Source organism: Archocentrus centrarchus, chromosome 2 (assembly GCF_007364275.1).
Source record: "Archocentrus centrarchus isolate MPI-CPG fArcCen1 chromosome 2, fArcCen1, whole genome shotgun sequence".
NCBI lineage: Eukaryota > Metazoa > Chordata > Actinopteri > Cichliformes > Cichlidae > Archocentrus > Archocentrus centrarchus.
Window position 1 is genome coordinate 5,201,199 of NC_044347.1, and position 27,862 is coordinate 5,229,060.

Consider the following 27,862-nt stretch of genomic DNA (forward strand, 5'->3'; position numbering starts at 1 on the left):
TTCAGAGAAACACAACATCCTGATATTCACTGTGAAGCTTTGAGTGGAAAAAGACAGAAGAACAACATGTGGATCCTGGAATAATGGCAGCTTCCATCTTTAAAGGACTGAAGAGGAAGAAGTTTACAAGGAATCATTGAGAACAGTTTCAAACATCAACTGATTGAATCCATGAATCTGAAAACGTGTTTGTGAGTGAAAGAGACAGACATGTACAGACTGAACTATCTGTTCAACAGTCAGAGTTTCTCTGACAGGAGGACACTCTTTACACTCAACTCAGCACAGAGACACTGAGGAAGGAGGAAACCAAAAATGAGGAAACCAGAGTGTAAATCCAGGATAAAGAGGTTCAGTGAATGTGGTGTTGAAGGTGTGGAGGTGGATCAGAGTGTCAGAGGAGACTCTGTAGAAGGACAGAGTGCCAGCAGGACAGTCCACATACACTGCTACTCTGTGAGAGAGAGAGGAGGAGGAGATGGATGTTCCTCTGCTGTTGTGCCAGACAGAGTAAACATCATCAGAGCAGCTCAGACTCCAGGACTGATCATTCCTTCCAAACAAACAGTCTTCTCTGTTTCCTTTCCTGCTGATTCTTCTGTAACTCACTGATATTTGAACATCTCTTCTCCACTCGACCTCCCAGTAACAGCGACCAGTCAGACCATCTCTACACAGCAGCTGAGGCCAACGATCAAACCTGTCTGGATGATCAGGATATGACTGAACCTCCAACACATGTGTCACCTTCCTGTTGTTGTCAGACAGTTTGAGTTTTGTGTTCACTGTGTTTGTGTCGATTGTGAGTTGACAGGAATCTGATGGAGAGAACAAACACAATCCAGCTGCAGTTATTGATCCATCATCTGTTCATTGATTGACACTTTGATGATGACTCCTGACATCAGAGATGTGAATGAGTGATGTGACAGTTTGAAGATGGTTGAATGTGTGCTGCCTTGTTTTCATCAATCACATTAAAAACACACTTACACTTCCTCAGACCTGGGATCAGCCATCGGACTCCAGCAGGCTCCACCCTGAAAGGAGGAGGGGGGTCAGAGCAGCACAGTCTCTGTCAGCATGCACACATGGACATTACATCGCTCTCAGACACACACTGTTAGACACTGATTTTCAGATTGTGTCCTCTTTGTGTTTGTTCTAAATGGAGAACATCAGTGACTCTGTGAGCTGTTAATTAACAGCTCTGGAAAAAGATGCAACAGGTTTGTTGTATTTTTCTGCATGGAAATGATCACAGAGGGACCTGCTGACTTTTTGTTTTCCTGTCCTTGATGTGCTGCTACTTGGTCTGAATATTAATGATCAGAGTGGATCAATGATCAGATCATTATTGCAGTGCACAAACAAAGGCAGCTGCAGTGAACTACAAAGGAAGCATCTGTCACTTCACTTTTCATTAGTTTCTGTTTTTGGATTCTCCTGCTCTGTTTCACTCACTCTGATTCTCATACTCGTCTGCTTCACTTTGATTTTTCTCACTGACTTTGATGATCAATATTTCAGATTCTCCTAACAGGAACATGAGCCACTGGAAATCAATAGAAAGGCTCATTTATTGATTTATGAAACTTAATCCCATTGATGGTCAGAGGGTAAAAATGTGAGACTGTTCCTCTGCAGAGATCACTTTGAACTGGTTGCTCCATTGTTGTTGATGGAGATTTTCTCCTTTGAGACCCCCATACAGATATCTACTGTTTCTGTTCAAGCAGACTTTCTGATAGAAGCAAAGTAAAAAGGTTCCTCTATGTGTGACTGTTCAGATAACACTCGTATCCAGCATGAAGTCATCAGACAGGGCCAGAGTGAAGTACAGCTTCCTCCTCTAACAGACACTATCTGTGGCTGCAACAGGCCTCTCCATACCTGAGAGTTTCCAGTCTCAGCTGCTCCAGCAGCTTCACTCCTGCCTCTCCTGGATGGTTGTAGCTCAGGTCCAGCTCTCTCAGATGGGAGGGGTTGGAGGTCAAAGCTGAGACCAGAGACTTACAACCTTCTTCTGTGATCAGGCAGCCTGACAGCCTGCAGACATGACAGATACTCTTAGAGAACAGCAGAGCTGCTGCATGCAGACAACAAACTGAAGCAACAAATCATTTTAAAATGAAATGACTGAAACAGGAGTTCAAAATAACCAAGTCAGTCTAAATGTTAAAGACTACAAGTGATAAAATCAGTGAAGTCAAAATGATGATCAAATCTACATAAAGTAGGACTGAGGCTGATGGGAGTGTCATTAGTTTTGCTGCTTTTTGGTTTGAATGAAAGCTTTGGTCAAACTAGAAGTCTGAGCAGATGATGGCACTAAATTAAAAGTCTGCTGATTGTTGAAGTTCTTATATTTCATTGTGAGGACAACATGAACATCTGAAACTAATTTGATCACAACCCATCAAATCTTTGCAGAACCAAAGTGGCAGCTAAACATCATCCTCCACTGAACTGTGCTGCTGGTGAGGCTGACATCATTTAAAGGTGCACATGAGGAAAGACTTCATTAAGAATCAGACACAGAGGAAGAAGAACAAACTGTGCAGAAAACAGGATTTCACCATCATGAGCAACATCCAACATTTTTTGTAAGTTTTTTGCTTTTGATCAGATCCATCAGCCAGTTTAGAAAAACACTGAAAGCATTTCAGTCCAGATTCAAGGCTCAGGAGCTGATTTAAAGACATCTTTAAAATAAAGAAACTCAAAAAAAAAATTCTTTGAGCAGAGAAAAGAAAACTTCCACAGTTTAGATAATTTGACAAATCACAGCAGACACAGTCCTGCATCAGTTAGACACTAATGAAAACCAGATTTTAGTCTGTTGAACATTTGAAGAATGCTGACCTGAGTGTTTCCAGTTTACAATGTGGATTCTCCAGTCCAGAAGATAATGCTTTCACTCCTGAGTCCTTCAGGTCATTGTTACTCAGGTCCAGCTCTCTCAGATGGGAGGGGTTGGAGCTCAAAGCTGAGACCAGAGACTTACAACCTTCTTCTGTGATCAGGCAGCCTGACAGCCTGCAGACATGACAGATACTCTTAGAGAACAGCAGAGCAGCTGCATGCAGACAACAAACTGCAGCAACAAATCATTTGAAAATGAAATGACTGAAACAGGAGTTCAAAATAACCAAGTCAGTCTAAATGTTAAAGTCTACAAGTGATAAAATCAGTGAAGTCAAAATGATGATCAAATCTACATAAAGTAGGACTGAGGCTGATGGGAGTGTCATTAGTTTTGCTGCTTTTTGGTTTGAATGAAAGTTTTGGTCAAACTAGAAGTCTGAGCAGATGATGGCACTAAATTAAAAGTCTGCTGACTGTTTAAGTTCTTCTATTTCATTGTGAGGACAACATGAACATCTGAAACTAATTTGATCACAACCCATCAAATCTTTGCAGAACCAAAGTGGCAGCTAAACATCATCCTCCACTGAACTGTGCTGCTGGTGAGGCTGACATCATTTAAAGGTGCACATGAGGAAAGACTTCATTAAGAGTCAGACACAGAGAGAGGAAGAAGAACAAACTGTGCAGAAAACAGGATTTCACCATCATGAGCAACATCCAACACTTTTAGTATGTTTTTGCTTTTTGATCAGATCCATCAGCCAGTTTAGAAAAACTATGAAAGCATTTCAGTCCAGATTCAAGGCTCAGGAGCTGATTTAAAGAAATCTTTAAAATAAACAAACTCAAAAAATAAAATTCTTTGAGCAAAGAAAAAAAACTGCCACAGTTTAATAATTTGACAAATCACAGCAGACACAGTCCTGCATCACTTAGACACTAATGGAAACCAGATTTTAGTCATCTGTTGAACATTTGAAGAATGCTGACCTGAGTGTTTCCAGTTTACAATGTGGATTCTCCAGTCCAGAGGATAAAGCTTTCACTCCTGAGTCCTTCAGGTCATTGTTACTCAGGTCCAGCTCTCTTAGAGTAGAGGACTGGGAGCTGAGAACTGAGGACAGAGTTTTACAGCTTCCGTCTGAGAGGTCACAGAGACTCAGTCTGAAAAGACAATAATAAGAAAACAATTAGTAAAGGTCTTCTTAATTAAGAATTATTAACATTTTCATTTAATTGGAGTGCTACTAGTGGGTGGATCCTAAATTCCTAAAATGATTTTTGATATCAATGATGGTATTGGTATCAGATTAATACTAGAGTCATGGAACTGATACTACATTCAATACTCCATTAAAGTATCTTTAATTGCCCCTTAAACCTAATAACTGGTTGTGCCTCCCTTGGCAGCAAAAACTGCAATCAAGCATTTGTGATAACTGACAATGAGTCTCTCTCATCACTGTGGAGGACTTTAGGTCGCATAGGTCCTTTACAGAATTGTTTTAATGCAGCCACATTGGAGGGTTTTCCAGCATGAACGACCTGTTTAAAGCATCTGAGTTGGACTTACTTTAGCCAATCAGAGGTGGACTTGCTGGTGTGCTTTGGACAGAGGTAGGAAGTAACGAAGTACAAATACTTCGTTACTGTACTTAAGTATATTTTTCAGGTATCTGTACTTTACTTGAGTATTTATTTTTCTGACTACTTTTTACTTTTACTCCCTACATTTTTACACAAGTATCTGTACTTTCTACTTCTTACATTTTCAAACAGACTCGTTACTTTTTAACACGTCTGAGAAAAGTTTGCATTTCCGTCAAACATCAAACGATCTGAGGAATAACGGAGGAATAATAACATAAGAGACAATCGAACTGGCGTATCCTCCATCACCAGGGGTAATCGGGGTAACTCATATAATTAATGTATCATAGCGCTATAATCAGGGGTTACAGCGGGCCGGACCGAGTCCATAAGTTGTGCTCGCGGGACATAAACAGCTTAGCTAGCGCTACTGAAGAGGAGCGAGCATAAAGGGAGTAATGTGTGGCAGGTAAATGCAACGTTTCTAAATGCTCAACAAATATCAGCAAACACACAAAGTGTGTGTAATTGGTCACACAGTGTGTCTGTTGGCTAAAAGAAGAGCTGCTGTATTTCAGGGAGAGCAAAGAGAGAGAAAGTCACTCATAGATGGAGAAAGAGGACAGGAGAGGAAGAAGAGAGGTTAGATTTAAAGGTACGGACTGGAAAACAAACTGAAGTATGCTGACTTTGTGTAATTCAAAGATTGTATGAAAATACTGCAGTTTAGTGCATGATAAACAGGTCAGCTTGTTATACTGTATTTACAGTAAAGCTCTGTGTTCATGGTCAGAGTTACAGGTTACATCAGTGCAGCAGAGATGAGTTTGAATCAAAGCTGCTGATGCTGAGATTCATTCACTGAATCCCAGAGGTAGGAAGTAACGAAGTACAAATACTTCGTTACTGTACTTAAGTAGATTTTTCAGGTATCTGTACTATACTTAAGTATTTATTTTTCTGACTACTTTTTACTTTTACTCCCTACATTTTTACACAAGTATCGGTACTTTCTACTTCTTACATTTTCAAACAGACTCGTTACTTTTTAACACGTCAGAGAGAAGTTTGCATTTCCGGTCAGTGCGCCGTCAAACATCAAACGATCTGAGCCTAAACGGAGAAATAATAACACATAAGAGACAATCGTACTGCGTATCCTCCATCATCGGGGCTTATCTCGTACAAAGGGATTAAATACGCAAACCCATATAATTAATGTCTCATTTATAGCGCTATAATCAGGAGTTACAGCGGGCCGGACCGAGTCCGTAAGTTGCGCTGCGGCACATAAGCAGCTTAGCTAGCGCTACTGAAGAGGAGCGAGCACGAAGGGAGTAACGTGTGGCAGGTAAATGCAACGTTTCTAAATGCTCAACAAATATCAGCAAACACACAAAGTGTGTGCAGTTTGTTACACAGTGTGTCTGCTAGCTAAAAGAAGAGCTGCTGTATTTCAGGGAGAGCAAAGAGAGAGAAGTTCACTCATAGATGGAGAAAGAGGACAGGAGAGGAAGAAGAGAGGTTAGAATTAAAGGTAAGGACTGGAAAATAAACTGAAGTATGCTGACGTTGTGTAATTCAAAGATTCTATGAAAATACTGCAGTTTAGGTTAGCTTGTTGTACTGTATTTACAGTAAAGCTCTGTGTTGGACTGGAGCACAGAGGCTGTGTTCATGGTCAGAGTTACAGGTTACATCAGTGCAGCAGAGATGAGTCTGAATCAAAGCTGCTGATGCTGAGATTCATTCACTGAATCCAACATTTCTGCAGCCTGTATGCTGTCAGTGTAGGGGATGGAGATCAGCTCAGAGAGCTGTGAAATACTGGGTTACATCTTTGTGAGTTCAGTTCATCCACACAGAGCAGTAAACCTCAGAGCAGCAGCAGCAGGTCAGCTGATCACAGCCTGCACACCAACATCATTTACTGCAGCTACAATAGAAAGCTGTGGTTCTTCTCCCTATGCAGAGCCACTACAGCTGATCTTAGGGTTCCTCCACCTTCTGAATCCCACTGTAACCCCTGAGTATCCTCATGTTGGTGTTTAGGTGGAGGCACAGTCACCCTCTACTATGGAGGACACAGAGAATAGAGCTGTGTTTAAATTCCCTTTAACAGTTTGTGTCCTACATAACAGTTTCAAGCTGAGTGCATTCATTAGGATTAAAATTTAGATTGGAATAACATTTGTATTCTCATGTAATATTATTTTATATTATTACAATAATATATAATGAGGTTTGGTTAGTTTTACAAAAAAATAGCTTGTAGAAACATCCTCCAAAGAACTACTTTTACTTTCTTACTTTGAGTACATTTCAGAGCCTGTACTTTTTTACTTTTACTTAAGTAGAGAAGTTGAACCAGTACTTCGACTTTTACTAAAGTATTTTTTAACATAAGTACTTGTACTTCTACTTAAGTACAGAATGTCAGTACTTTTGCCACCTCTGCTGAATCCAACATTTCTACAGCCTGTATGCTGTCAGTGTAGGGGATGGAGATCAGCTCAGAGAGCTGTGAAATACTGGGTTACATCTTTGTGAGTTCAGTTCATCCACACAGAGCAGTAAACCTCAGAGCAGCAGCAGCAGGTCAGCTGATCACAGCCTGCACACCAACATCATTTACTGCAGCTACAATAGAAAGCTGTGATTCTTCTCCCTATGCAGACCCACTACAGCTGATCTCAGGGTTCCTCCACCTTCTGAATCCCACTGTAACCCCTGAGTATCCTCATGTTGGTGTTTAGGTGGAGGCACAGTCACCCTCTACTATGGAGGACACAGAGAACAGAGCTGTGTTTAAATTCCCTTTCACAGATTGTGTCCTACATAACAGATTCAAGCTGAGAGCATTTATTAGAATTAAAATTTAGATTAGAATAACATTTGTATTCTCATGTATTATTTTATATTATTACAATAATATATAATGAGGTTCAGTTAGCTTTACAGAAAAATAGTTGGTAGAAAAGTCCTCCAAAGAACTACTTTTACTTTATTACTTTAAGTACATTTCAGAGCCTGTACTTTTTTACTTTTACTTAAGTAAAAAAGTTGAACCAGTACTTCGACTTTTACCAAAGTATTTTTTAACACAAGTACTTGTACTTCTACTTAAGTACAGAATGTCAGTACTTTTGCCATCTCTGGTTTTGGATCATTGTCCTGCTGCATAACACAAGTAAGCAGAGCTTCAGGGCACAAACTGATGGCTGGACATCTGCTCTATATGATAAAAGTGCAGAAGGTTCCTTTAAAAGTTAAAAGCATCAGTGATATTGGCCCTCTGTTTACATGGTATCAGATCAATACCAAATTTTCCAGATCAACATATAAATTGTCCACTGTAGCTCTGTAAGGGTCTTAAATGTAATATAATATTGGGCAATATCAAATATCACATTTCTGTTTGCCTAAGTGTAGTTATTTATGTTGTGGGGTATTTTTATTTTCTTCATATTTTTCTATGATAACATTATAGTGGTTCACACATTTGCTTGAAAAGTTACTGGTCCAGTACAAGCATCAGGAAGAACATCTGGGGGATAACAGTCAAATCAAACATGGAGCTGCTGCTGTGGTGAACCCTTGTGACAAGAGAGCAGCTTAAAGTCACTTTATGCTTCATAAACTACTGAGAGAAAAATGAGCTGCTGTGAAACTATATTAAGAATCACGTGTGCAGAAAATAATACTAGTAATAATAATATTAATGTAATACACCACAAAATTCCAGTCATCTCATGTTTTTGGTCATATTGTCTTAAGTTTTAACAGATTGAGCTGCAAGTCCAGGTTTGTATGGATAATGACACACATGCAGAGGTGGAAAAGTACAGACATTCTTTACTTTAGGTGAAGTTCAGATACTTTTGTTAAAAATATATCTTGCTATAGTTCTCTACCACAGTAGCCTGTACTTTTTCACTTTTACTCAAATAAAAGTACAGACTGTGAAATGTACTCAAAGTAAGAAAGTAAAAGTATCTCTTTGGAGCACATTTCTTTCTATTGTTGAGCAAAGCTAACTGAACCTTGTGCTGCAGCTTTCATACTGTTTTCAGCTGCTGGGAGTGAAGCAGAGTGGATGATGATGCAGATGAGTGACAGACTGATGATGATGATGATAATGTTTGATGAGGAGGAGCACATTAGAGGTCTGCTTCACAGCTAAAGCTCTGAGTCTGAATACACAGGTTCCTCTCAAATGTTTGTTTTTTCCTGAATAATAATTAATAACATTACAGTTTGGCCCATAAGAGGGCAGCAACATTAATACAATTACATGAATATGAATCCTGAAATAACTGCAGAAATGCTGATAAAGGTTTATTAAACACACACAGCAGATGTTGGTGTTTTGGTGCATTTTCACGACAGATCTACCAACCAGTGATATTTCTTCGTAGTTTGTGCCTGGAGTGAATTCCTCTTTTTGAAATTTGATTTTGCATATTTCTATCAGACCCCCCCTCACCATCCAGCTGCCCCTGAGTTATTTATGTGTTCATTTCTGTCCTTTTCTCAGTTATTGGCACATGCAAATATAGACTTCACTGCTTATAAGCAGCTGTTAACTGCAAGAAAACTGGAAGCTTGTTCAAAGCTAAAAATCTGGTTTTAGATGCAATAAAACTCAAAAAAACACTTTGAAAGAGATTTACAATTAAGGACATGTCAGGATATAAATTAAAGTATTTGGTAAACAAATCTCACATCAAATCACAAACCGCATGATCTGACCTGAGTGTCTCCAGTTTACAGCGGGGACTCTCCAATCCAGCAAGCAGCAGCTTCAATCCTGAGTCCTGCAGGTTGTTGTTACTCAGGTCTAGCTCTGTCAGCTCACAGTCTTCTAGTTGAAGAGAGGAGGACAGAGCTTCCCAGCTTCTCTCTGACAGGTTACAGCTGCTCAGCCTGAAGAGATATAACATATAGTGTAGGGTTGTCCTGATGGATGATGGTGTCAACAATGGTCAAAGTGACGGGCAATAGCTCACCAATCTTTTAATCTAATTTCCCTATTAGTGCATTACATTGTTATTATCATTATTCTGAGTCATAATCAATTAAATCTGCTTTGCTACAGTTTCATGTTCAGTCTTCCAAAAACACCAAACACTTGCAACACAGACGTGTCTGAATGTCAACAGACATGCTTTGAGTGTGTGTTTGTGTGTGTGTGTGTGTGTGTGTGTGTGTGTGTTGACAGTGATCCATCACAATAACAATCAAATAAGAGAAAATAGGAAGATATTTCTGACTTCTTGTCTGATTTTTATGTATTTATTTTTTAAATCAGAGTTTAATGTAACTGTGCATTCACAGAGATGCTCCTTTATCTCATCTCCTTCACTTGTTTCCTCCACTGTTATCACTGTTCAGCTGATATCCAGTCATCATATGTTCAGTAATTAAGAGGCTGAATCACAAAGTGGTGATTGTCAACATGCAAAGGATTCTTCATGCTGGAAGTCACTCATATATTTTTTTTTGTTTTAAAGATATCAATACCACAATGGCAGCTCTTCTGCTGTCAGTCATCAGCAATGCCACAGGGGGAGGGCAACTGGACAATGAAGCAAATTGCCCAAACTTAATACAGTGCTGTGAAAAAGTATTTGATCCGTTACTGATTTCTTAGTTTGTTACATATTTGACACACTCACATGTTTTATATCATCAAAGAAATTTTTATATTACACAAACATATCTACATTTTATATTTACTCATGTTATTAAATGATGAATTATTCAATTAAGTGAAAATAATAAATTATATCAATTATTTAAACTACATGTTGTCTAATGGTTATATTATTAAAATTTGTTTGCTGATCTGAAAATATGGAAGAGAGACAAATATTAAGAAATCAGGAGGTTTGCACACCACTGTATGGATCATATGAAGAAAGTAATTTCCTGTTTAAAGTGTATTTAAGTTATTAAATGTTTATGATAACTTACAGAGCTTTGTTGGAGGCTTTGACCACTGGCAGCAGCCTCAGCAGAGCCTCCTCTGAAGCAGAGTATTTCTTCAGGTCAAACACATCCAGATCTTCTTCTGATGACAGTAAGATGAAGACCAGAGCTGACCACTGAGCAGGAGACAGTTTATCTGTGGACAGACTTCCTGAACTCAGGAATTGTTGGATCTCCTCCACTAGAGAACGATCATTCAGTTCATTCAGACAGTGGAACAGGTTGATGCTTTTCTCTGCAGACAGATTCTCATTGAGCTTCTTCTTGATGTACTGGACTGTTTCCTGATTGGTCTGTGAGCTACTTCCTGTCTGTGTCAGAAGACCTCGTAGGATAGTCTGATTGGTCTGCAGTGAAAGACCCAGGAGGAAGCGGAGGAACAAGTCCAGGTGTCCATTTGGACTCTGTAAGGCCTTGTTCACAGCACTCTGGTGCAAAGATTGTAATTTAGATATATTAAATAATGTAGACCATATGGAGGTTGTTTGTTGTTCTTCCAGCAGATTGACTCCAGAGTTGATGAAGGTCAGATGGACATGAAGAGCAGCCAGAAACTCCTGAACACTCAGATGGATGAAGCAGAACACCTTGTCCTGGTACAGCCCTCTCTCCTCTTTAAAGATCTGTGTGAACACTCCTGAGTACACTGAGGCTGCTCTGATATCGATGCCACACTCTGTCAGGTCTGATTCATAGAAGATCAGGTTTCCTTTCTGCAGCTGATCAAAAGCCAGTTTTCCCAGAGACTCAATCATCTTCCTGCTCTCTGGACTCCAGTGTGGATCTGTCTCAGCTCCTCCATCATACTTGACCTTCTTCACTTTGGTCTGAACCACCAGGAAGTGGATGTACATCTCAGTCAGAGTCTTGGGCAGCTCTCCTCTCTTTCTGGTCTTCAGCACATCCTCCAGAACTGTAGCAGTGATCCAGCAGAAGACTGGGATGTGGCACATGATGTGGAGGCTTCGTGATGTCTTGATGTGGGAGATGATCCTGCTGGCCTGCTCCTCATCTCTGAATCTCTTGTTGAAGTACTCCTCCTTCTGTGGATCAGTGAACCCTCTGATCTCTGTCACCATGTCAACACACTGAGCAGGGATCTGATTGGCTGCTGCAGGTCGTGTGGTTATCCAGAGGTGAGCAGAGGGAAGCAGGTTCCCCCTGATGAGGTTTGTCAGCAGCACATCCACTGAGGTGGACTCTGTAACATCAGCCAGGATCTCAGTGTTGTGGAAGTCCAGAGGAAGTCGACACTCATCCAGACCATCAAAGATGAACACAACCTGGAAGTCTTCAAAGCTGCAGATTCCTGCTTCTTTGGTTTCAGTAAAGAAGTGATGAACAAGTTCCACCAAGCTGAACTTTTTCTCTTTCAGCACATTCAGCTCTCTGAAAGTAAATGGAAACATGAACTGGATGTCCTGGTTGGCTTTGTCTTCAGCCCAGTCCAGAGTGAACTTCTGTGTTAAGACTGTTTTCCCAATGCCAGCCACTCCCTTTGTCAGCACTGTTCTGATTGGTTCATCTCTTCCAGGTGAGCCTTTAAAGATGTCTTCTTGTCTGATTGTTGTTTCTGGTCTGTCTGGTTTCCTGGATGCTGTTTCAATCTGTCTGACCTCATGTTCATCATTGACCTCTGCAGTCCCTCCCTCTGTGATGTAGAGCTCTGTGTAGATCTGATTCAGAAGGGTTGGGTTTCCTGCTTTAGCGATGCCCTCAAACACACACTGGAACTTCTTCTTCAGGGTGGATTTAAGTTTATGTTGGCACAGGACTGTAAATTCTCCAAGAACACAAAACATATATTCTTAAAAATATCAATTTCAGCATGTCCTACATTCAGAAATAGATAAATATAAATTTACAAATGTCAAACTGTTCTTTCAACAGTTTAAACCTTCAGAGAAATCCTCTTACTGCTCTGCAGACGGTCAGCCAACTCCTCCTGCTTCATTCTCCTCAGGAAGTACAGTGTGATCTTCACAAAAGCCTCTCTGCTTCTCTTTTCATCTTCACCTTTCAACAGCTCCTCATCCTCTCTCTGACTCTCTAAGCGTTTTGGGTAATCTGGACTCAGAACCTTCTGGATCTTCTTCAGTTCATTCTTCACAAAAGTGATGATGTTTTCCTCCAGCAGCTAGAACAGAATATTATATGAACGACCCAATCAGACTGAATCATAGAGCCAAACATCAGATCCATGTTTGAAACACCTTCATTGTCAGTGTCGTGAGCAGTGTTCTACAAAGAGCAGCATGGAGATGACTGAACAGAAAACTTTAACAGTAGTTGTACAAACCATAAATATGGAGTCCAGCTGTGTTTGGGGCTGTTGGGCAGACTGACCACTGGGACCCTCTGAGCTCTGCTGATCCACTCTGTGAAGGAATCATGAAGAATTGGTTCAAGCACAGGTTTAAAGATCTAATAGGTGATATTTTAACACTGACTTGGGTGGCTTCATGTCACTGTTTAAATTTAACAGTCCTGCTGATCACACATACAATGAACAGGTCAACAATATGCTTTGAATTTAAGTCCTCACTGTTTTTTCAAAGGTTGAAATTGTATCTATTTACTCTTTTAAATCATTACTGGTGTCCAACAGTCTTTTCCTTCAATTGAATAACTATTATTGGACATGAACGTTTTCAGTGGTATGCAGAAGTTTGGGCACCCCTGATAATTTTCATGATTTTCCTTCATAAATCATTGGTTGTTCGGATCAGCAGTTTCAGTTAAATATATCATATACTGTAGCAGATGAACACAGTGATATTGGAGAAATGAAATCCTTTAATCCTTTTATGGGAAATAAAATATTTTTTTCACTTGACAGTGCCTATTTAGTCATGTCCCTCAAGTCATAGATAAAAGTATACTTTTATAATACCAAATTAAATTATTAAATCAATTAATAAATGTTGATATCAACATAAATATCTATTTGTGCTCTTTTGTTATTGATGTATATTTTCCAGATTAACTGTTAATTATTCATTAAAATCACATTATTCAGTTCTGTCCCTGGCTAACCCCCAACCCCGTTACATGAATGGTTCTCCCCCCATAAATACTAGGGATGCGCTGATCCGATATTCAGTATCGGTATCGGTCCGATACTGGCCTAAATTACTGGATCGGATATCGGAAAGAAATAAAAAAATGTAATCCGATACATTAAATAACGTTTCGCTCACATTAGCTGCATTACAGTGCTCTGTCGTCGTCTTCTTCTTGTGGGTTTGCGGTTGACCAAACCAGCTTAGAGCTGCATTACCGCCACCTACTGGAATGGAGTGGGGGATCAGGAGTTAGAAAACAACCCCCTCAGATCCTCCGTCGCTGCGATGGATTCCCTTTGACACTGAGCGATCATCGCTGACATGTTTTTCCGCCTCCACCGCTCTCTGCCTTGTTTGTGTGTTGTGCTCGCTGTGCTGAGAATCAGCTGTTATTTTTTTTCTCTACTTCAGCTCCCGGACATACTGCTAGCGAGCGCAGCTATTAGCACTGGTGACTGTCCGGTACCGGAAGGACCCCTTCCCCGTCAAAATATTTTTGATACTTTAATCCCTGATTTGTGACTAAATATAGACCTGCAGTAGAAACGTATTTAGGAAAATGCTTGTAAATATAAAGCATTACAAGATTGCGCTCATGCAGCCCCTAGTTTTTCACGTGAGCACTGATGACGCAACAGCAGCAATCAGCTGATTTACGTGCAGTCTGTCTGCACAAGCGGAAAGAGGCGGAGCCGGCGCGCTCAGATGGAGCAGAAGGAAATGTTTTTCTAGTGTCCAAAAGAAGCCTTTTTGTCCCTGTAACCTCCATTAAACCTTTACTGGGAAACAGCTGGAGGTCCTTCATCAACCACCTGATCAGTAAGTGAAGAAATCCACCCTGTTTGTTTTACTTGGGTAATCAATATAAATAGAATACACAATTGCTAAAATAATCGATAGTTGCAGCCCTAATGAAATTTGCAACATTCCATAAGCATCACCTTCTCACACAGAAGCAACAGGATTCAGGTGATAGTTATTGTTGTAAGTAAGTAAAGTTTATTTATATAGCGTTTTTCACAGACAGAAAAGCGCTGTACAATAATTAAAACACAATATCAACCACCCCCCCACCCCCAGAAAACACTATGTTAAAAACATAATATTACCAGATTAAAAGAAAAAGAATAAAAATAAAGTCAGAAACCAGAAAGCCTGGTTAAACAGAAAAGTTTTCAACTATTTTTTAAATGACGCCACAGAGTCAGCTAAATGGAGCTGGAGTGGTAAACAGTTCAGAATCAGAATCAGAATCAGAATCAGAAGGTTTTTATTGCCATATGGGTGAACAGGTTCACAGCATTAGGAAATTGCTGCGGTACTTCGTGCTTACAGAAAAAAACAAATAAGTATAAAAACTATAAGACAATATACAAGTATACAAATTGCAAATATACAGAGATATTAGAGCTATAACTATAGCACAATATTACAAAATTACAAAATATACAGTGCAGAGACTAATTAAAAGATAAAAGAATGTAGACTATATTCCACTAATATGTACATCAGTGCAATCAGACAGGTGCATAGACATAGGGTCATCAGCGTTTGTGGAGGGTGGTGGTAACAGTCTTAGGGTAATTGTTCATGAGTCCAACAGCAGAGGGGAAGAAACTGTTCTTATGGCGGGAGGTTCTGGTCCGTATGGACCGTAGCCTCCTGCCTGAGGGGAGAGGGTCAAAAAGTCTGTGCCCAGGGTGAGAGTGGTCGGCTGTGATCCGACCTGCACGCCCCAGTGTCCTGGAGGTGTACAGGTCCTGGAGAGATGGGAGGTTACAGCCAATCACCTTCTCAGCAGAGTGCACAACGCGCTGTAGTCTCTGTTTGTCCCTAGTGGTGGCTCCAGCGTACCACACAGTGATGGAGGAGGTGAGGATGGACTCAATGATGGCAGTATAGAACTGCACCATGGTCCTTACTGGCAAGTTGAATTTCTTCAACTGCCGCAGGAAGTACATCCTCTGCTGGGCCTTTTTGACAACAGAGGTGATGGTGGGCTCCCACTTGAGGTCCTGGGTGATGGTAGTTCCCAGGAAGCGAAAAGAGTCCACTGTGGTGATGGGGGTGTCAGTCAGGATGATGGAGGGTAGAGGGGCTGTGTGCTTCCTAATGTCCACTATAATCTCCACTGTCTTCTGGGCGTTCAGTACCAGGTTATTGTGGCTGCACCAGGACACCAGACGTTTGACCTCCATCCTGTAGGCCGACTCGTCCCCGTCTGAGATGAGTCCGATGAGAGTCATGTCGTCTGCAAACTTAATAAGCTTGACAGACTGGTGGTCAGAGGTGCAGCAGTTGGTATACAGGGAGAAGAGCAGAGGAGAGAGGACACAGCCCTGAGGAGTGCCAGTGCTGATGGTCCGGGAGTCCGAGACATTCTTCCCCAGCCTCACGTGCTGCTTCCTGTTCATCAGGAAGTCAATGATCCACCTGCAGATGGGATCTGGCACGTTCATCTGGGACAGCTTGTCTTGGAGGAGATCAGGGATGATGGTGTTGAAGGCAGAGCTGAAGTCCACAAACAGGATCCTGGCGTAGGTTCCCTGGGAGTCCAGATGCTGTAGGATGAAGTGCAGAGTCAGGTTGATGGCGTCGTCCACAGACCTGTTGGCTCTGTAGGCAAACTGCAGGGGGTCCAGAAGGGGGGCTGTGAGGGACTTGAGGTGGGACAGCACCAGACGCTCAAATGACTTCATGACCACAGAAGTCAGTGCCACAGGTCTGTAGTCATTTAGTCCAGTGATCCTTGGCTTCTTGGGGACAGGAACAATGGTAGCGGTTTTAAAGCAGACAGGCACGTGGCAAGCCTCCAGTGAGGAGTTGAAGATGTTCGTGAACAATGGGGCAAGCTCGTTAGCACAGTGTCTCAGTGTGGCAGGTGAGACACCATCTGGACCTGGAGCTTTGCGAGCTTTGACACTCCTGAACTGCTTTAGCACCTGGTCCTCCTGAATACAAAAGACTGTGGGGGTGGGGGAGGAGGGGGACTCTGGGGTGGGAGTCCTTGATGATGTGGGCTTCTCTGAGGTGTGGGGAGTGGGGGAGGTTGGGGGGTGAATATTTGTGTTGGCTGTATTGTGGTTGGGACTGGTGGAGGTGTGAAGGCTGCTGAACTGACCATCAAAACGACAATAGAACTCGTTCAGTCTATTTGCAGTTTGTAGGTCGTCTGTGGAGTGGGGGGTTTTAGGCTTGTAGTTGGTAATCTGCCTAAAACCTTTCCATACAGAGGCCGCGTCGTTCTCTGAGATCTGCTGCTGTATATTCTCAGAGTGATGTGATCTAGCAGTGGCCACTTCCTTGCTAAACCTGTACTTGGCCTCTTTGTAGCAGTCTTTGTCCCCACTTTTAAAAGCCTCCCTCTTCTCTATCCACAGCTGCTTCAGTTTGGGAGTAAACCGGGGTTTGTCACTGTTATAACTCACCCTGGTGCGTGATGGCACAATGCTGTCCTCGCAGAAGTGGATATACGAGGTTACAGTGTCCGTGTAGTCATCCAGACTGTCACAGGCAGCCCTCATTGAGTCCCAGTCTGTAGTTTCGAAGCATGTGCGGAGCTCCTCCACAGCCTCACGGGTCCACTGCTTTGTTGTCCTCACCACAGGTTTTGAGAGCTTCAGCCTCTGTCTGTACGCGGGGATCAGGTGGATCATGTCGTGGTCAGAGAGGCCGAGTGCAGCGCGGGGCACTGCGTGATAAAGCCCCGCTTATCGTGCTGTAGCAGTGGTCTAATGTCTTCTCCTCTCTGGTCGGACATGTGATATATTGTTTATATTTGGGAAGTTCCTGTCTCAGGCTGGCTTTATTAAAGTCCCCAAGTACGATGATAAGAGAGTCCGGGTATGTCCGCTCCATGCACAGAATCTGCTCTGTGAGCGCGCACTGGGCCTCGTGCACGTCCGCGTCCGGCGGGATGTAAACAGCAGCCAGTATGAATGAAGCGAACTCCCGCGGAGAGTAGAACGGTTTACAGTGAATGAAAAGATATTCCAGTGAGGGAGAGCAGTGCTTAGCAATCACTGTCACATCCGTACACCAGCCACTGTTTATGTAGAAGCAGACTCCTCCACCTGTAGCCTTGCCGGAAAGCGCAGCTTGCCGGTCTGCGCGGAGGAGATGAAATCCCTCCAACTGGAGCGCGCAGTCCGGTATCTCCTCACACAGCCATGACTCCGTGAAGCATAACACACAGGATATGGAAAAGTCTCTATTCATGCTCCTCATCAGTGTCAGTTCGTCCATTTTGTTCCTAAGTGAACGCACGTTGGAGAGGAAAATCCCAGGTAAGGCTGTGCGTAATCCACGTCTCCTTAGCCTCACAAGGACGCCAGCGCGCTTCCCTCTCTTTCGGCGTCTCACTTTCTGGGCCAGAGTGTGTAATAAATCCGCCGCAGATGCGACAAAAACAGGAAATAAATCCGAAGGTGTTGTGGACCTAATGTTGAAAAGCTCTTCTCTGGTGTAAGAATACCCAGAAGAGTGTCCAGACACAGAAATAACGCACAAAAACAAACAAAACAGAGCGCACCGAAGTACCAGGGCATCCATTCGCGGCGCCATCTTGGAAAAAAAGAGAGCTTTGGTTCCAGAGCTTTGGTGCCACTGCCTAAAAAGCTCTGCCCGCCCTGGTCCTTAGTCTTGTATGTGGGACAACTAAAAGACTTTGATTTTGTTGTGTGAGAGACCGTTGATGTCTTTTTAAAAAAAAAAAATTTTTATGTTTTTAAAATGCCTGGATCAATTTTAAACATCGGATTTATATCGGTATCGGCCGATATCCAAATGTAAAATATCGGTATCGGTATCGGACATAAAAAAGTGGTATCGTGCCATCCCTAATAAATACAATGAACCATGATAGAATGTACATCAGAAAGTGACATCACTGAAGTCTTTTGGACAACAGGACAGCAGAGAAAGGCAAGTTACTCCTTAGTTTTTCTATATTTTGGTCATTTAAGTTTTTATATTGTGGCCATCAAACTCGGTGATTCAACATGGAAACAACATGGTGACTTATGGAAAAAGTTGTTTTTATTTCAAGAATATGTAAAAATTCTGAATCTCATGGATGCCATGTGCTCTCTCTCTGGTATTCACTACATGGAGCAATGGCCATTTTACACTTTACAACATACAATTTGGCCCTTTAAGTTACGTTTTTGGCATTTCGCCTTCCCCGCCAATTAAGGGGGTTAAGCGAAATGGCAAACAAGTAACTTAAAGGGCCAAATTGTATGTTATTTTTGACATCAATTTCTGGACCGAAAGTGGGCGGGGCTGGAAGCAGCCCGTGGGCCGCAAGTTTGGCCACCCCTGCCTTACACCATGTTTCCATCAACACAGGTGTAGTGTATACAGCATGTTAGCCAATCAGCAGCAGCTTCAGTCTCCTGGGTATGGACAGGATGCATTCAAGTGTGGGACTGATTGTAGTTCAGTTGTGTATTGGGTCAGCTCTGTTAGTGGCGTTACGAGATTATTTAGATGGACATTTCCCACATACAGCACATACACAGTGAGTAAAACAACACAACCTGTGTGGACAGATGGACTAAAGCCTACAAACATTTACACTGAAGTGATTCAGAGAGCAGAAGATCAACAGTCTTGTTGGGTCAGCTTTATACACTGCAATGTTTAGAAAAGATGTTTGACTCTTACTTCAGGACAACATTTAGACCACTCTTAAATATGAAGAGAAATTCATGATTACAATCAAATAGTTTGATCAGCAGCAGATGTTTGATTTCTTCACAAACAAACAAACAGAAGAAAACTGTCTGGTTTCATTTCAAATTTGCTGATTTTGCTAAAATGGATTTTCAGCTCTTTAGAAACAGTTTGTCTCTAAGAGAAGGTTGAAATGGGACTGAAGGAGTGACAGTTTGTACTGAAGTTCATATAAAACATCATCAAGCAGGTAAATGTTACTAACAGCTCACCTCTCTGCAGCAGAAGGTTGTTGTCCTTTAAAATCAAGGGGACGCAGTTTAGACCGATCACTCTTTAAGGACACACAGCTGGGTTCAGGTTCAGGTTCAGGTTCAGGTTTGGGTTTATGTTTAGTTCTGCGCTTTTTCCTGTAAATAATGATGCAGCAGTGATGTGAGTGCTGAGCTGTGACATGGAGAAGAGTCATGGACAGTTAGAGATGGTCATCTCACCTCTGAGCTTTGGTCTGGCTCTCATGTTCCCCACACAGAGTGGTTTTAGAGGGAGGGACTCCCTCCTCTCTGTCCTCACACTGATCCATGCTGCTGAATTCACATCAGCTCACACACACTTTCTACCTTCACCTGCAGAGGAAACACACATCAGCCCAGCACACACACACTGATTCACTTTGACACTGTGACGCGTACTTAAAGTACTGAAAGTAGATCCTGTTACACTCAGTAACATGTAAGCTGTACTTTGAATCTGTACAGGCTGAAGTAACTGTAGCTGTGAAAAAGTGTCGAGCAGAAAAAAGAGAAACAACCTGCAAATATTCAAATATAGTCGCAGAACTTTAAGAGAACAAAGAAGTAAAGTACTGCAGTAAATGTACTTGGATACTTTAACTGTGGATTTGTGTTGGTGTTAAATCTGTGCTGGATGTAAAAATCCATGTGAAACTCAGTCATCACTGAGGTGGATTTAATGGCAGAGCCAATAAAGACAAACTGGATGGTCAAAGGAAAGCATCAGATTATCTGTGGCTGTGACATTCAGCCTCTAACAGCTGATCAATAATAATGTGTCAGCGCTGCAGCAAAGGGAAAGAATGGCAGAGAGAGAAGAGGACAGATGGAGGAGAGCACAGAGAGGTGGAGGAGGAGGAGCTGATGAAGATGAAGCTGAGGAGAGGCAGATGAGTTTATGATGTGTTCACAAAGTCATTCAGCATTTGAGCACATGCTCAGTTCCAGCTGACCTGTGTCTGTAAACTCATCTCAGTGGTTACACAAAGTTAGAAAGCAGCAGCAGCAGCTCAAACTGATGGATTGTGGGCTTTTCAGCAGCCGCTGCTGACAAAGCAGCAAATAAACATCATCAATATTTCATCTGCTGTCTCACTGATTCCTGTTAAATATGAGCTCATAAATGATTGACAGACAGACATGAACTGGTGCTCAGCATCTCCAGGAGCCAGGATGGCTGCAACAACCAGATCAGTGCTCCCTGAAGCTCCAGCATCTCACTGACCATCAGCCCCCTGAGTGCAGTCCAGCATCTCATCTGATGATGACTGTAAGGTAAGATGGTTCCTGATAATTCAAGGTATTAATTCATGTGCACATCAACTGAAATCCTCCTTTCATCATGTGTGCAGCTGAATGCAGTCAGACAGTGTGAGACGGAGGAGGCTGCCATCAGCTCTAATTCTACTATCAGTCCACTAGATGAAGCCATAAACCCCATGAAGCTGACTGGAAGCTTCAATCATTAATATTCAGTCAATTTAACACATCTGAACAACGTTTTCAACCATCAGAATTAAAATTATTCAAAGTTTCACTCCATTTATTCCTCTTTAGTTTTTAACAGGAAAGACAAACAGTAACAGATGTTCCATCTCAGCTGGTTTCACATCTGGATCTTCTGCCATGCAGTGACATCAGGACTGCAGGTCACATTAGAAACTCATCTGATTAAGGTGCCGTTTACACGAGACCGTTTTCATTTTGAAACGGTGTCGTTTTGATGCGTTTCGGCCTTGCGTTTACACGACAACGGTGTCGTTTTGATGCGTTTCGCCCTTCTGTTTACACGACAACAGAGTGAAAACGATGTGTTTCAGAAACGGGGTCCAGAGTGGAGCGTTTCAGAAACGCACCGGCTTGCGTTTTCGTGTAAACACTTGAAACCGGGGTGATTTGAAAACGCTCGACTCGCACATGCGCACTATGGTTGCGACGGCCAGTTTTTCGCGCACGCGCAAACTGATAAACAGTACTCGCGGATTCACGAGTGCTTCTTATGCTTTTCCTGTGTTTTTACCGTTTTGTAATTCAGCGTTGTGTGCAGCAGCGATCCAACCTCATCATCTGTCCACACAAAACCTCTCACATTGGCCGTTTTGTAAGTAATGAACAATTTGCCGCACTACCTACTGTGTCACTCCACGCATGCGCGTCTTGCGTAAACAAACTGCAAAGAGAAAACCAACGCCAACTTGTGGCCTGGCATGGGAACTACATCGTTTTCATCGTTTCACATGTCCTCGTGTAAACGCGGATCGTTTCTGAAACGCCATCGTGTAAACGAAAGGCTGAAACGCATCAAAACGACACCGTTTCCAGTGAAAACAGCTTTGTGTAAACGGCACCTAAATATCACATCTCTGATTAACTAAACAGGAAGTGAACTAAGTGATTGTGTCTTAGAATTAATGACTGACTCTTAAATCTGTAAAGAGGTTCAAACTGCTTCAAGACTCTGGAGATCATCTGTGTAATAAATTATAACAGACTAACAGATCTAATGTAGAAATATTTACAGCTCACTCTGATCACAGTTATAGTTCTGCTTTCAAACTATTAACTACACAGCTTTAAAATTATAGGATGACATGAACATTCAAATACAGCCAACAGCTTCATGTACCTGATATAATAAAACTATGAGCATGAGTAATAACCTGAATGCAGGACTGTAATGGAGTTTTTCCAAAGATCTGAACTCTTTACAGTCTAAAAGAAACATTTCAAGGATTTAAGTTACTGAAGGAAATTCAGTGAAGGTCACATGTTTTCATACAAATATATTTAAGTTACAGTTGTTTAATACTCAGCTTTTATTTGTATTTACATTGAAACTGGATGAAGGGTCAGGAGTTACAGCTCTTAGGAACGACCTGTTCAGTGTGAGCTTTGTTATTTATTTCTTTAACTAAATTAAACACATGAAGGTGTGGACATTATTGAAACTGTGTTAGAAATATTTGTGTAAGGCCCCAATCACTGAAGCTCTGGATGAAACACCTAAAAAGACCAAAAAGATCATCAGAGAGTCAGAGCATTAGTGAGATCAGCAGTGACACAAACACACACATATGAGAAAGTCTGTTTGTCCACAGCACACAAGTCTGGATGACCTGAAAGAAGCCCTTCATCAAAACATACAAGTGAAGGAAGAAGACATCTCATAACCCAAGTGAAGTACAAAGGAGGGGAAAAATAATAACAAAAATAAATAAGTCAGTGTGTGGTGGTGGTGCTGGCTGGGGAACGTCTGCAGGAAACATCAGAGAAGGAGAAGTTTGTAAAAGTTTCAAACAAAGAGTGAAATCTGTCCCTCAGACTGTCTCTGTGAAGGTGCGTCAGGGACCGATGTAATGTCCATAGACAATGTGTACTGAAAGTTTGTTTGTGTATTGGTGCCACCTACTGGCCAAGTTAGGTATGCATGGTTTAAATAATGTGAACTGGCCGCTGTTTATGATGTCATCAGTGTGAGTCAGGATTAAGCAATGGAGGAGGAAAGCATGGTTGTCATCCCAGGGTTTCATCTGTAAACATCTGCTGTATTTGGTCTTAGATGGCATCGTCGGTATGTAAAATGTTCATTCCTGATTCTTATTTTTGTAAATAGTCAAGCATTTGTGTAATTAGGCGAATGGCTAATTGTATTTAGCAGGCTGATTTACCACATGCTAGTTTTCCTCATGTTGGCTACGGATATATTTATTTTACTACAGAATTAGTTCTGGCTTAGGTATTTTCCTAATAGCAATACATTCAGTTGGTATTATACACAATGTTCATATTTAATCACAAGTGAGTAATTATTGCAGTTATGTACATCTAATTAGTTTGGAATGTAAAGGTGACCGTATTATGTTGATTTCTTTCTTAGTTTTACCCTACTGCCAATGCCTTCAGTAAAGAGAGAAGAATTGGATCCTCTTGTCAGTGTGGTTATTGGAGTGGAGTTTAGCTGCCTGTCGACACAAGAGCAAGGCGCTTTGTTGAGGACAGAACAACTGAGAAGCACGGCCTCACTATGAGGAGTAAACTGTGAAGCCTTACCAGACTTACAGTAGATTAAACATGAATTAATTATTAAGGAACACAAATAACAGCTTCACATAGTTCCTAAAATACACACTATTTGTTTGGCCAGAGCTGAATGTGATTGAAAGTGTGCTCAGTTTTAAATATTTTTGGGGTTCTGTCTTTCAGACAATCCAAAGTTTGTCCTGAAATAAAATAAAAGCTGAACTTTGAGTCGAAACACGACAGAAACAAACTGAAGTTTGTAAAGACAAACAAAGCAAACTCAGTTTCTGCAAACAGTGAAGACAAACAGCTGCTTTCATTCAGACTGACTCTGTGTGTGTGTGTGTGTGTGTGTGTGTGTGTGTGTGTGTGTGTGTGTGTGTGTGTGTTTCAGTCACACTGAGTCTAAACGTGTGTTTAATGTGTGTGTGTTCAGATGTCTCAGCTGATGGTTTCTGACTCTCCTCCTGCTGAACCTCCGAGTCTCCTACAGATCACAACTGCAAACACGTCGTCTGCACTAATGTGACTCCGCAGAGCCTTCAGGTCATCTTTGCTCCTCATGATTCAAATAATCATTCAGATCCAAAGTGTCTGAAGCCACAACAACATGTTGCTTTAATGAACATCAATCACATGAATGAAGAGCTCCACTAACAGCTTTTTACTGTCTGTGTTCAAACTGATCTTTGTGTCTCAGTCCAGTGTGTATGCAGAGTGTGAGGGAGTGTGTGAGTGGGATTACACACTGAATATGGAGGACCCCTAAAATGTAACCTACAATTTCACTCTCAGCTCCAACATTCAGGCACTTTGATCACAGTGAAAAACATCAACACATCATTAAAACCACATCAGATGATCCAGATGAGTTTCTATCAGTCTGTAAATTCCTGAAAAAGACAAAAAAAAACTCCCTAAAAAAAAAATCATTTCCAAACAATGACTGTTCACTGATTAATAATTTATCACAGTAATCTTTCCTCATCTGATTGTTTGTTGATATTTTTCACATTTAAGTTGAGCCAAGTCTCTGTACTTCAGTTTGATTGATTTATTTTATTATATTTAATGGTCCAGCATCATTTTATCATGAAATGCTGCAGGAACACATTCAGACTCTGTAGCAGGTGTTTCAAAAACTCCTCAGAAATACAAACATGGTTTCTAAAGGTTAAATCTGTTTCTGATGCAGCAGTCATAGAAGAGTCAGCTGTGACTGTTTCATCAATGTGATCGATCACAACACGAGAAATGATCGTCTCAAACTTCATTAGTAGAAACACTGATTAGAGGAGAAAGCTGCCTTCATGTCCACAGACTCACATTTGTAATGATGTAAAGCTCTCACAGATCTCTGCCTCTGTGCAGCCGTGACAGTCTGAGTACAACCACATGATATCTGACTGAAACACTGCAACTCTAAAATAGAAACCAATGAGCAGTTTGTTTTCAAAGACCCATTTTTCTCTTTAATGTTTATTGTTGCTCATTAGTAAGACAAAAGTATTTCTTAGCCAATTAATCAATTAATCAATAAAATAATTGATAGAATACTTGATTACTAAAATAATCAGTAGTTGCCCAGTCTCCAGTCTCTGTAACATGATCCTCTCTGTGGGAACAGTCAACACTACTTTCTGTTGGAGGAGAGCCAACAGTTTGTGACGCAGTGTTTTTGAACCAGAGGCCGACATGTTGAATCTAGAAGCTGCAGCACATCTGCATTAAAGAGTCATTTAGAAGATCCACTGTGACCCATCCACAGGAAATCCACAGTAACACCTCTGAGTATCAACTAACTCTGCTGCTGCTACACACACACACACACACAGCTGTAGTTAAATCCAGTTTGACCTGAAACACAAAGATCTTCATGGATTTGGTGAAACTCAAGAATCAAATCAAAGAATCAAAACTTGAAACAGAATAAAAACCAAAGAGAATCCAGAATCAAAAAGTCAAATCTCAGATTCTCTGATCTCATTCTGACTTTATTTGAGGAATAACGTCTCTTTACAGTAATGACAGACTGAGGTCTGCAGATTAATGCGCTCTGATATCAACTGAATGAGGAAATGAGTGACAGTTTGAGGCTCAGAAGGATGGAGGAGTCAGAGAGAAACGCAGAGAGCTGAAGAATCCAAATGGTTTGGAGCTGTAATCATCTTTAAATATTGTCAGTGATTAACAGACAGATCAGAGTTTGATATGAACCCTTTTGGTGGCTCTGATCCAGTCTCTGAGTAACACGACTCCTCTGTCTGCTCATCAAGAGTCAGCATCACTTCCTGTTGGAGGCGAGCCAGCAGTTTGTCACGCAGTGTTTTTAATCAGAGGCCTCCATGTTGGATCTATATCTCAGCTACAACCACATTAAGTAATGGTGCTCATGATCTAAAAAGGTCAAACACAACGGCTTCACCAAACCACCAACTATGAACCAAAGAAAAGTTTGATCACTAATATTCTCTGAAAAATGGACAAAAATCAATCAATTCTGCTGTTTGTAAACTTTTGAGCACAACTGTTTGATTCTTTTTAATCTTTTGTGTTTTTGTCATGAATTCATAATTAAATTTGAAACACGGTCCCGTTCATAAAGTAACCTCTGACAATAAAAACCTGTTTTTCTCGACCTTTGAGAGCCAAACAATCAGGATCAAACACTCGAACATGAAACAGGATTTTTGTTCAAATCTGGTCAGAATGAAATCAGATGCAGGTGTTACAGGTTAAAGTGTTGGACAGTGAGTGTCCTCACAGCCGCTCCATCTGAGAGCAGATCAGAGAAAGTGTCTGCTGTAGTTGTAGAGCTAAAAGTCCTAAACACACAAAACAAAGACTAAAAACTGCAGTGAGAACATTTACTGAGCATTTTATGAACGTTGGTGAACAGGTTTCTGATGCTGCCACAGTGGAGTTTTTCATACCTCAGTGTGTACGAGGTGCTTTCTGAAAACCTTATGACCTGAGATCCTGACAAAGAGCAACAACGTGTCACAAAGTTCACAATTCTTACACATTTTTCTGAATTCCCTCCCAGCTGTCAATCAATCCACAGTAACAACACCTGAGCTCAGCTGCTGACCATCAACTAACTCTGAGCTGCTCTGATTTATGGACTCTGGTTTTAGTCCACAACCTGATCATGTGATTTGTTTCAAAGAATGATCCAAAGTTTGTCCTGAAATCAGAGCTGAACATCCAAACCTCACAGAGCAGAAACAAACAGTAAAGTTCCTGAAGAAAAACTGTTAAAGGAGGAAACAAAGCAAACTTACAGTTTCTGCAAACAGAGCAGAAGAAGAAGAAGAAGCTCCACTCCACACCTGGACACCAAACACTGACACAATAATCAATAATTCCCCTTGTTGGATCAATGAAGTATCTATCTATCTATCTATCTATCTATCTATCTATCTATCTATCTATCTATCTATCTATCTATCTATCTATCTATCTATCTATCTATCGCACAAGTGAGCTGATTCCTGGAAGGAGGCAGGACTCCACCTGAAGCAGGACAGGTGGGAGGGGCTCAGCAGAAGCAGCATCAGTGTTTGTATTGAGCTCATCAGAGCTGGTTAAACTGGTTTAATTAGACTGTAGAGGGGGGGGTTGGTGCAGTGACTTGAATGTTTACCTGCTGATCCTCCTGTGATTTAATGCTAAGATGAGTCAGTGTATGTTAAAGTAAATCTTTGAGTATTTTTCTGTTTTTAATCAGCTGAGTGTGAAATTTGAATCACTTTGATAATAAAAACATGCTGATGATGTCATCATGAAGAAGGTCAAAGTGACACTGAATGTAAAAATGTATGTTTGGTGTTTGATGGTTTTTGACTCTCCTCCTTTGAACCTCCATGTCTCCTGCAGAGCTCAGCTGATCCTGCACACACGTCGTCTGGACTCACATCTTCACTAATCTGACTTCGACACACTTCACAGTTTCTTTTCCTGCTCAAACATCAAAACAGGAAATATAAACAATAAATGTGATGAACAAAGGTCGTCTCTGCTCCACCTCATCATTACAAAAATGAAACAATCATAACAAAATTGTCTCCAAATACAAGAAAAATGACTTTAATGAAGAGAAATCAAAACATCAAAACACTAACAGCTTTGTGTGTGTGTGTAGGTGTGTGTGTGTGTGTGCATCCACACCTTCATGGTTTCACTTTAAAAATATGCCGTCAGACTGGTCAGACCTGCAAATGTTCCCACCACTTCTTTGAATGCACAGTCTAGTTTGCAATGGTAAATTAACTAGTTCAAATAAAGTGCTTTTCTACTCTGAGCACTCATACAACATGTTTGCATTCATCCATTTATACAAGCACTTCCATATGT

At 41.3% G+C, this 27,862-nt stretch overlaps 1 protein-coding gene and 1 long non-coding RNA gene across 2 annotated transcripts; one reads left to right on the forward strand and one right to left on the reverse strand.

Annotated features, from left to right (window-relative positions):
- Positions 1-200: 200 nt before the first annotated feature.
- On the reverse strand, positions 201-19,736 carry LOC115796312 (protein NLRC3-like). The gene is made up of 11 exons (XM_030752657.1): positions 19,688-19,736; positions 19,466-19,603; positions 12,752-12,830; positions 12,370-12,589; positions 10,438-12,235; positions 9,214-9,387; positions 3,862-4,035; positions 2,866-3,039; positions 1,894-2,049; positions 994-1,040; positions 201-818 (listed from the first exon to the last, which is right to left on the reverse strand). The coding sequence occupies exons 3-11, from the start codon at positions 12,752-12,754 to the stop codon at positions 280-282; spliced, it is 3,285 nt and encodes a 1,094-aa protein (XP_030608517.1). The 5' UTR covers positions 12,755-12,830; positions 19,466-19,603; positions 19,688-19,736; the 3' UTR covers positions 201-279.
- A 3,227-nt stretch (positions 19,737-22,963) lies between these two features.
- LOC115796942 (uncharacterized) lies at positions 22,964-27,447 on the forward strand. The gene is made up of 3 exons (XR_004021368.1): positions 22,964-23,057; positions 23,943-24,052; positions 27,386-27,447. It is a non-coding gene; the product is annotated as an uncharacterized LOC115796942 (long non-coding RNA).
- Positions 27,448-27,862: the final 415 nt, after the last annotated feature.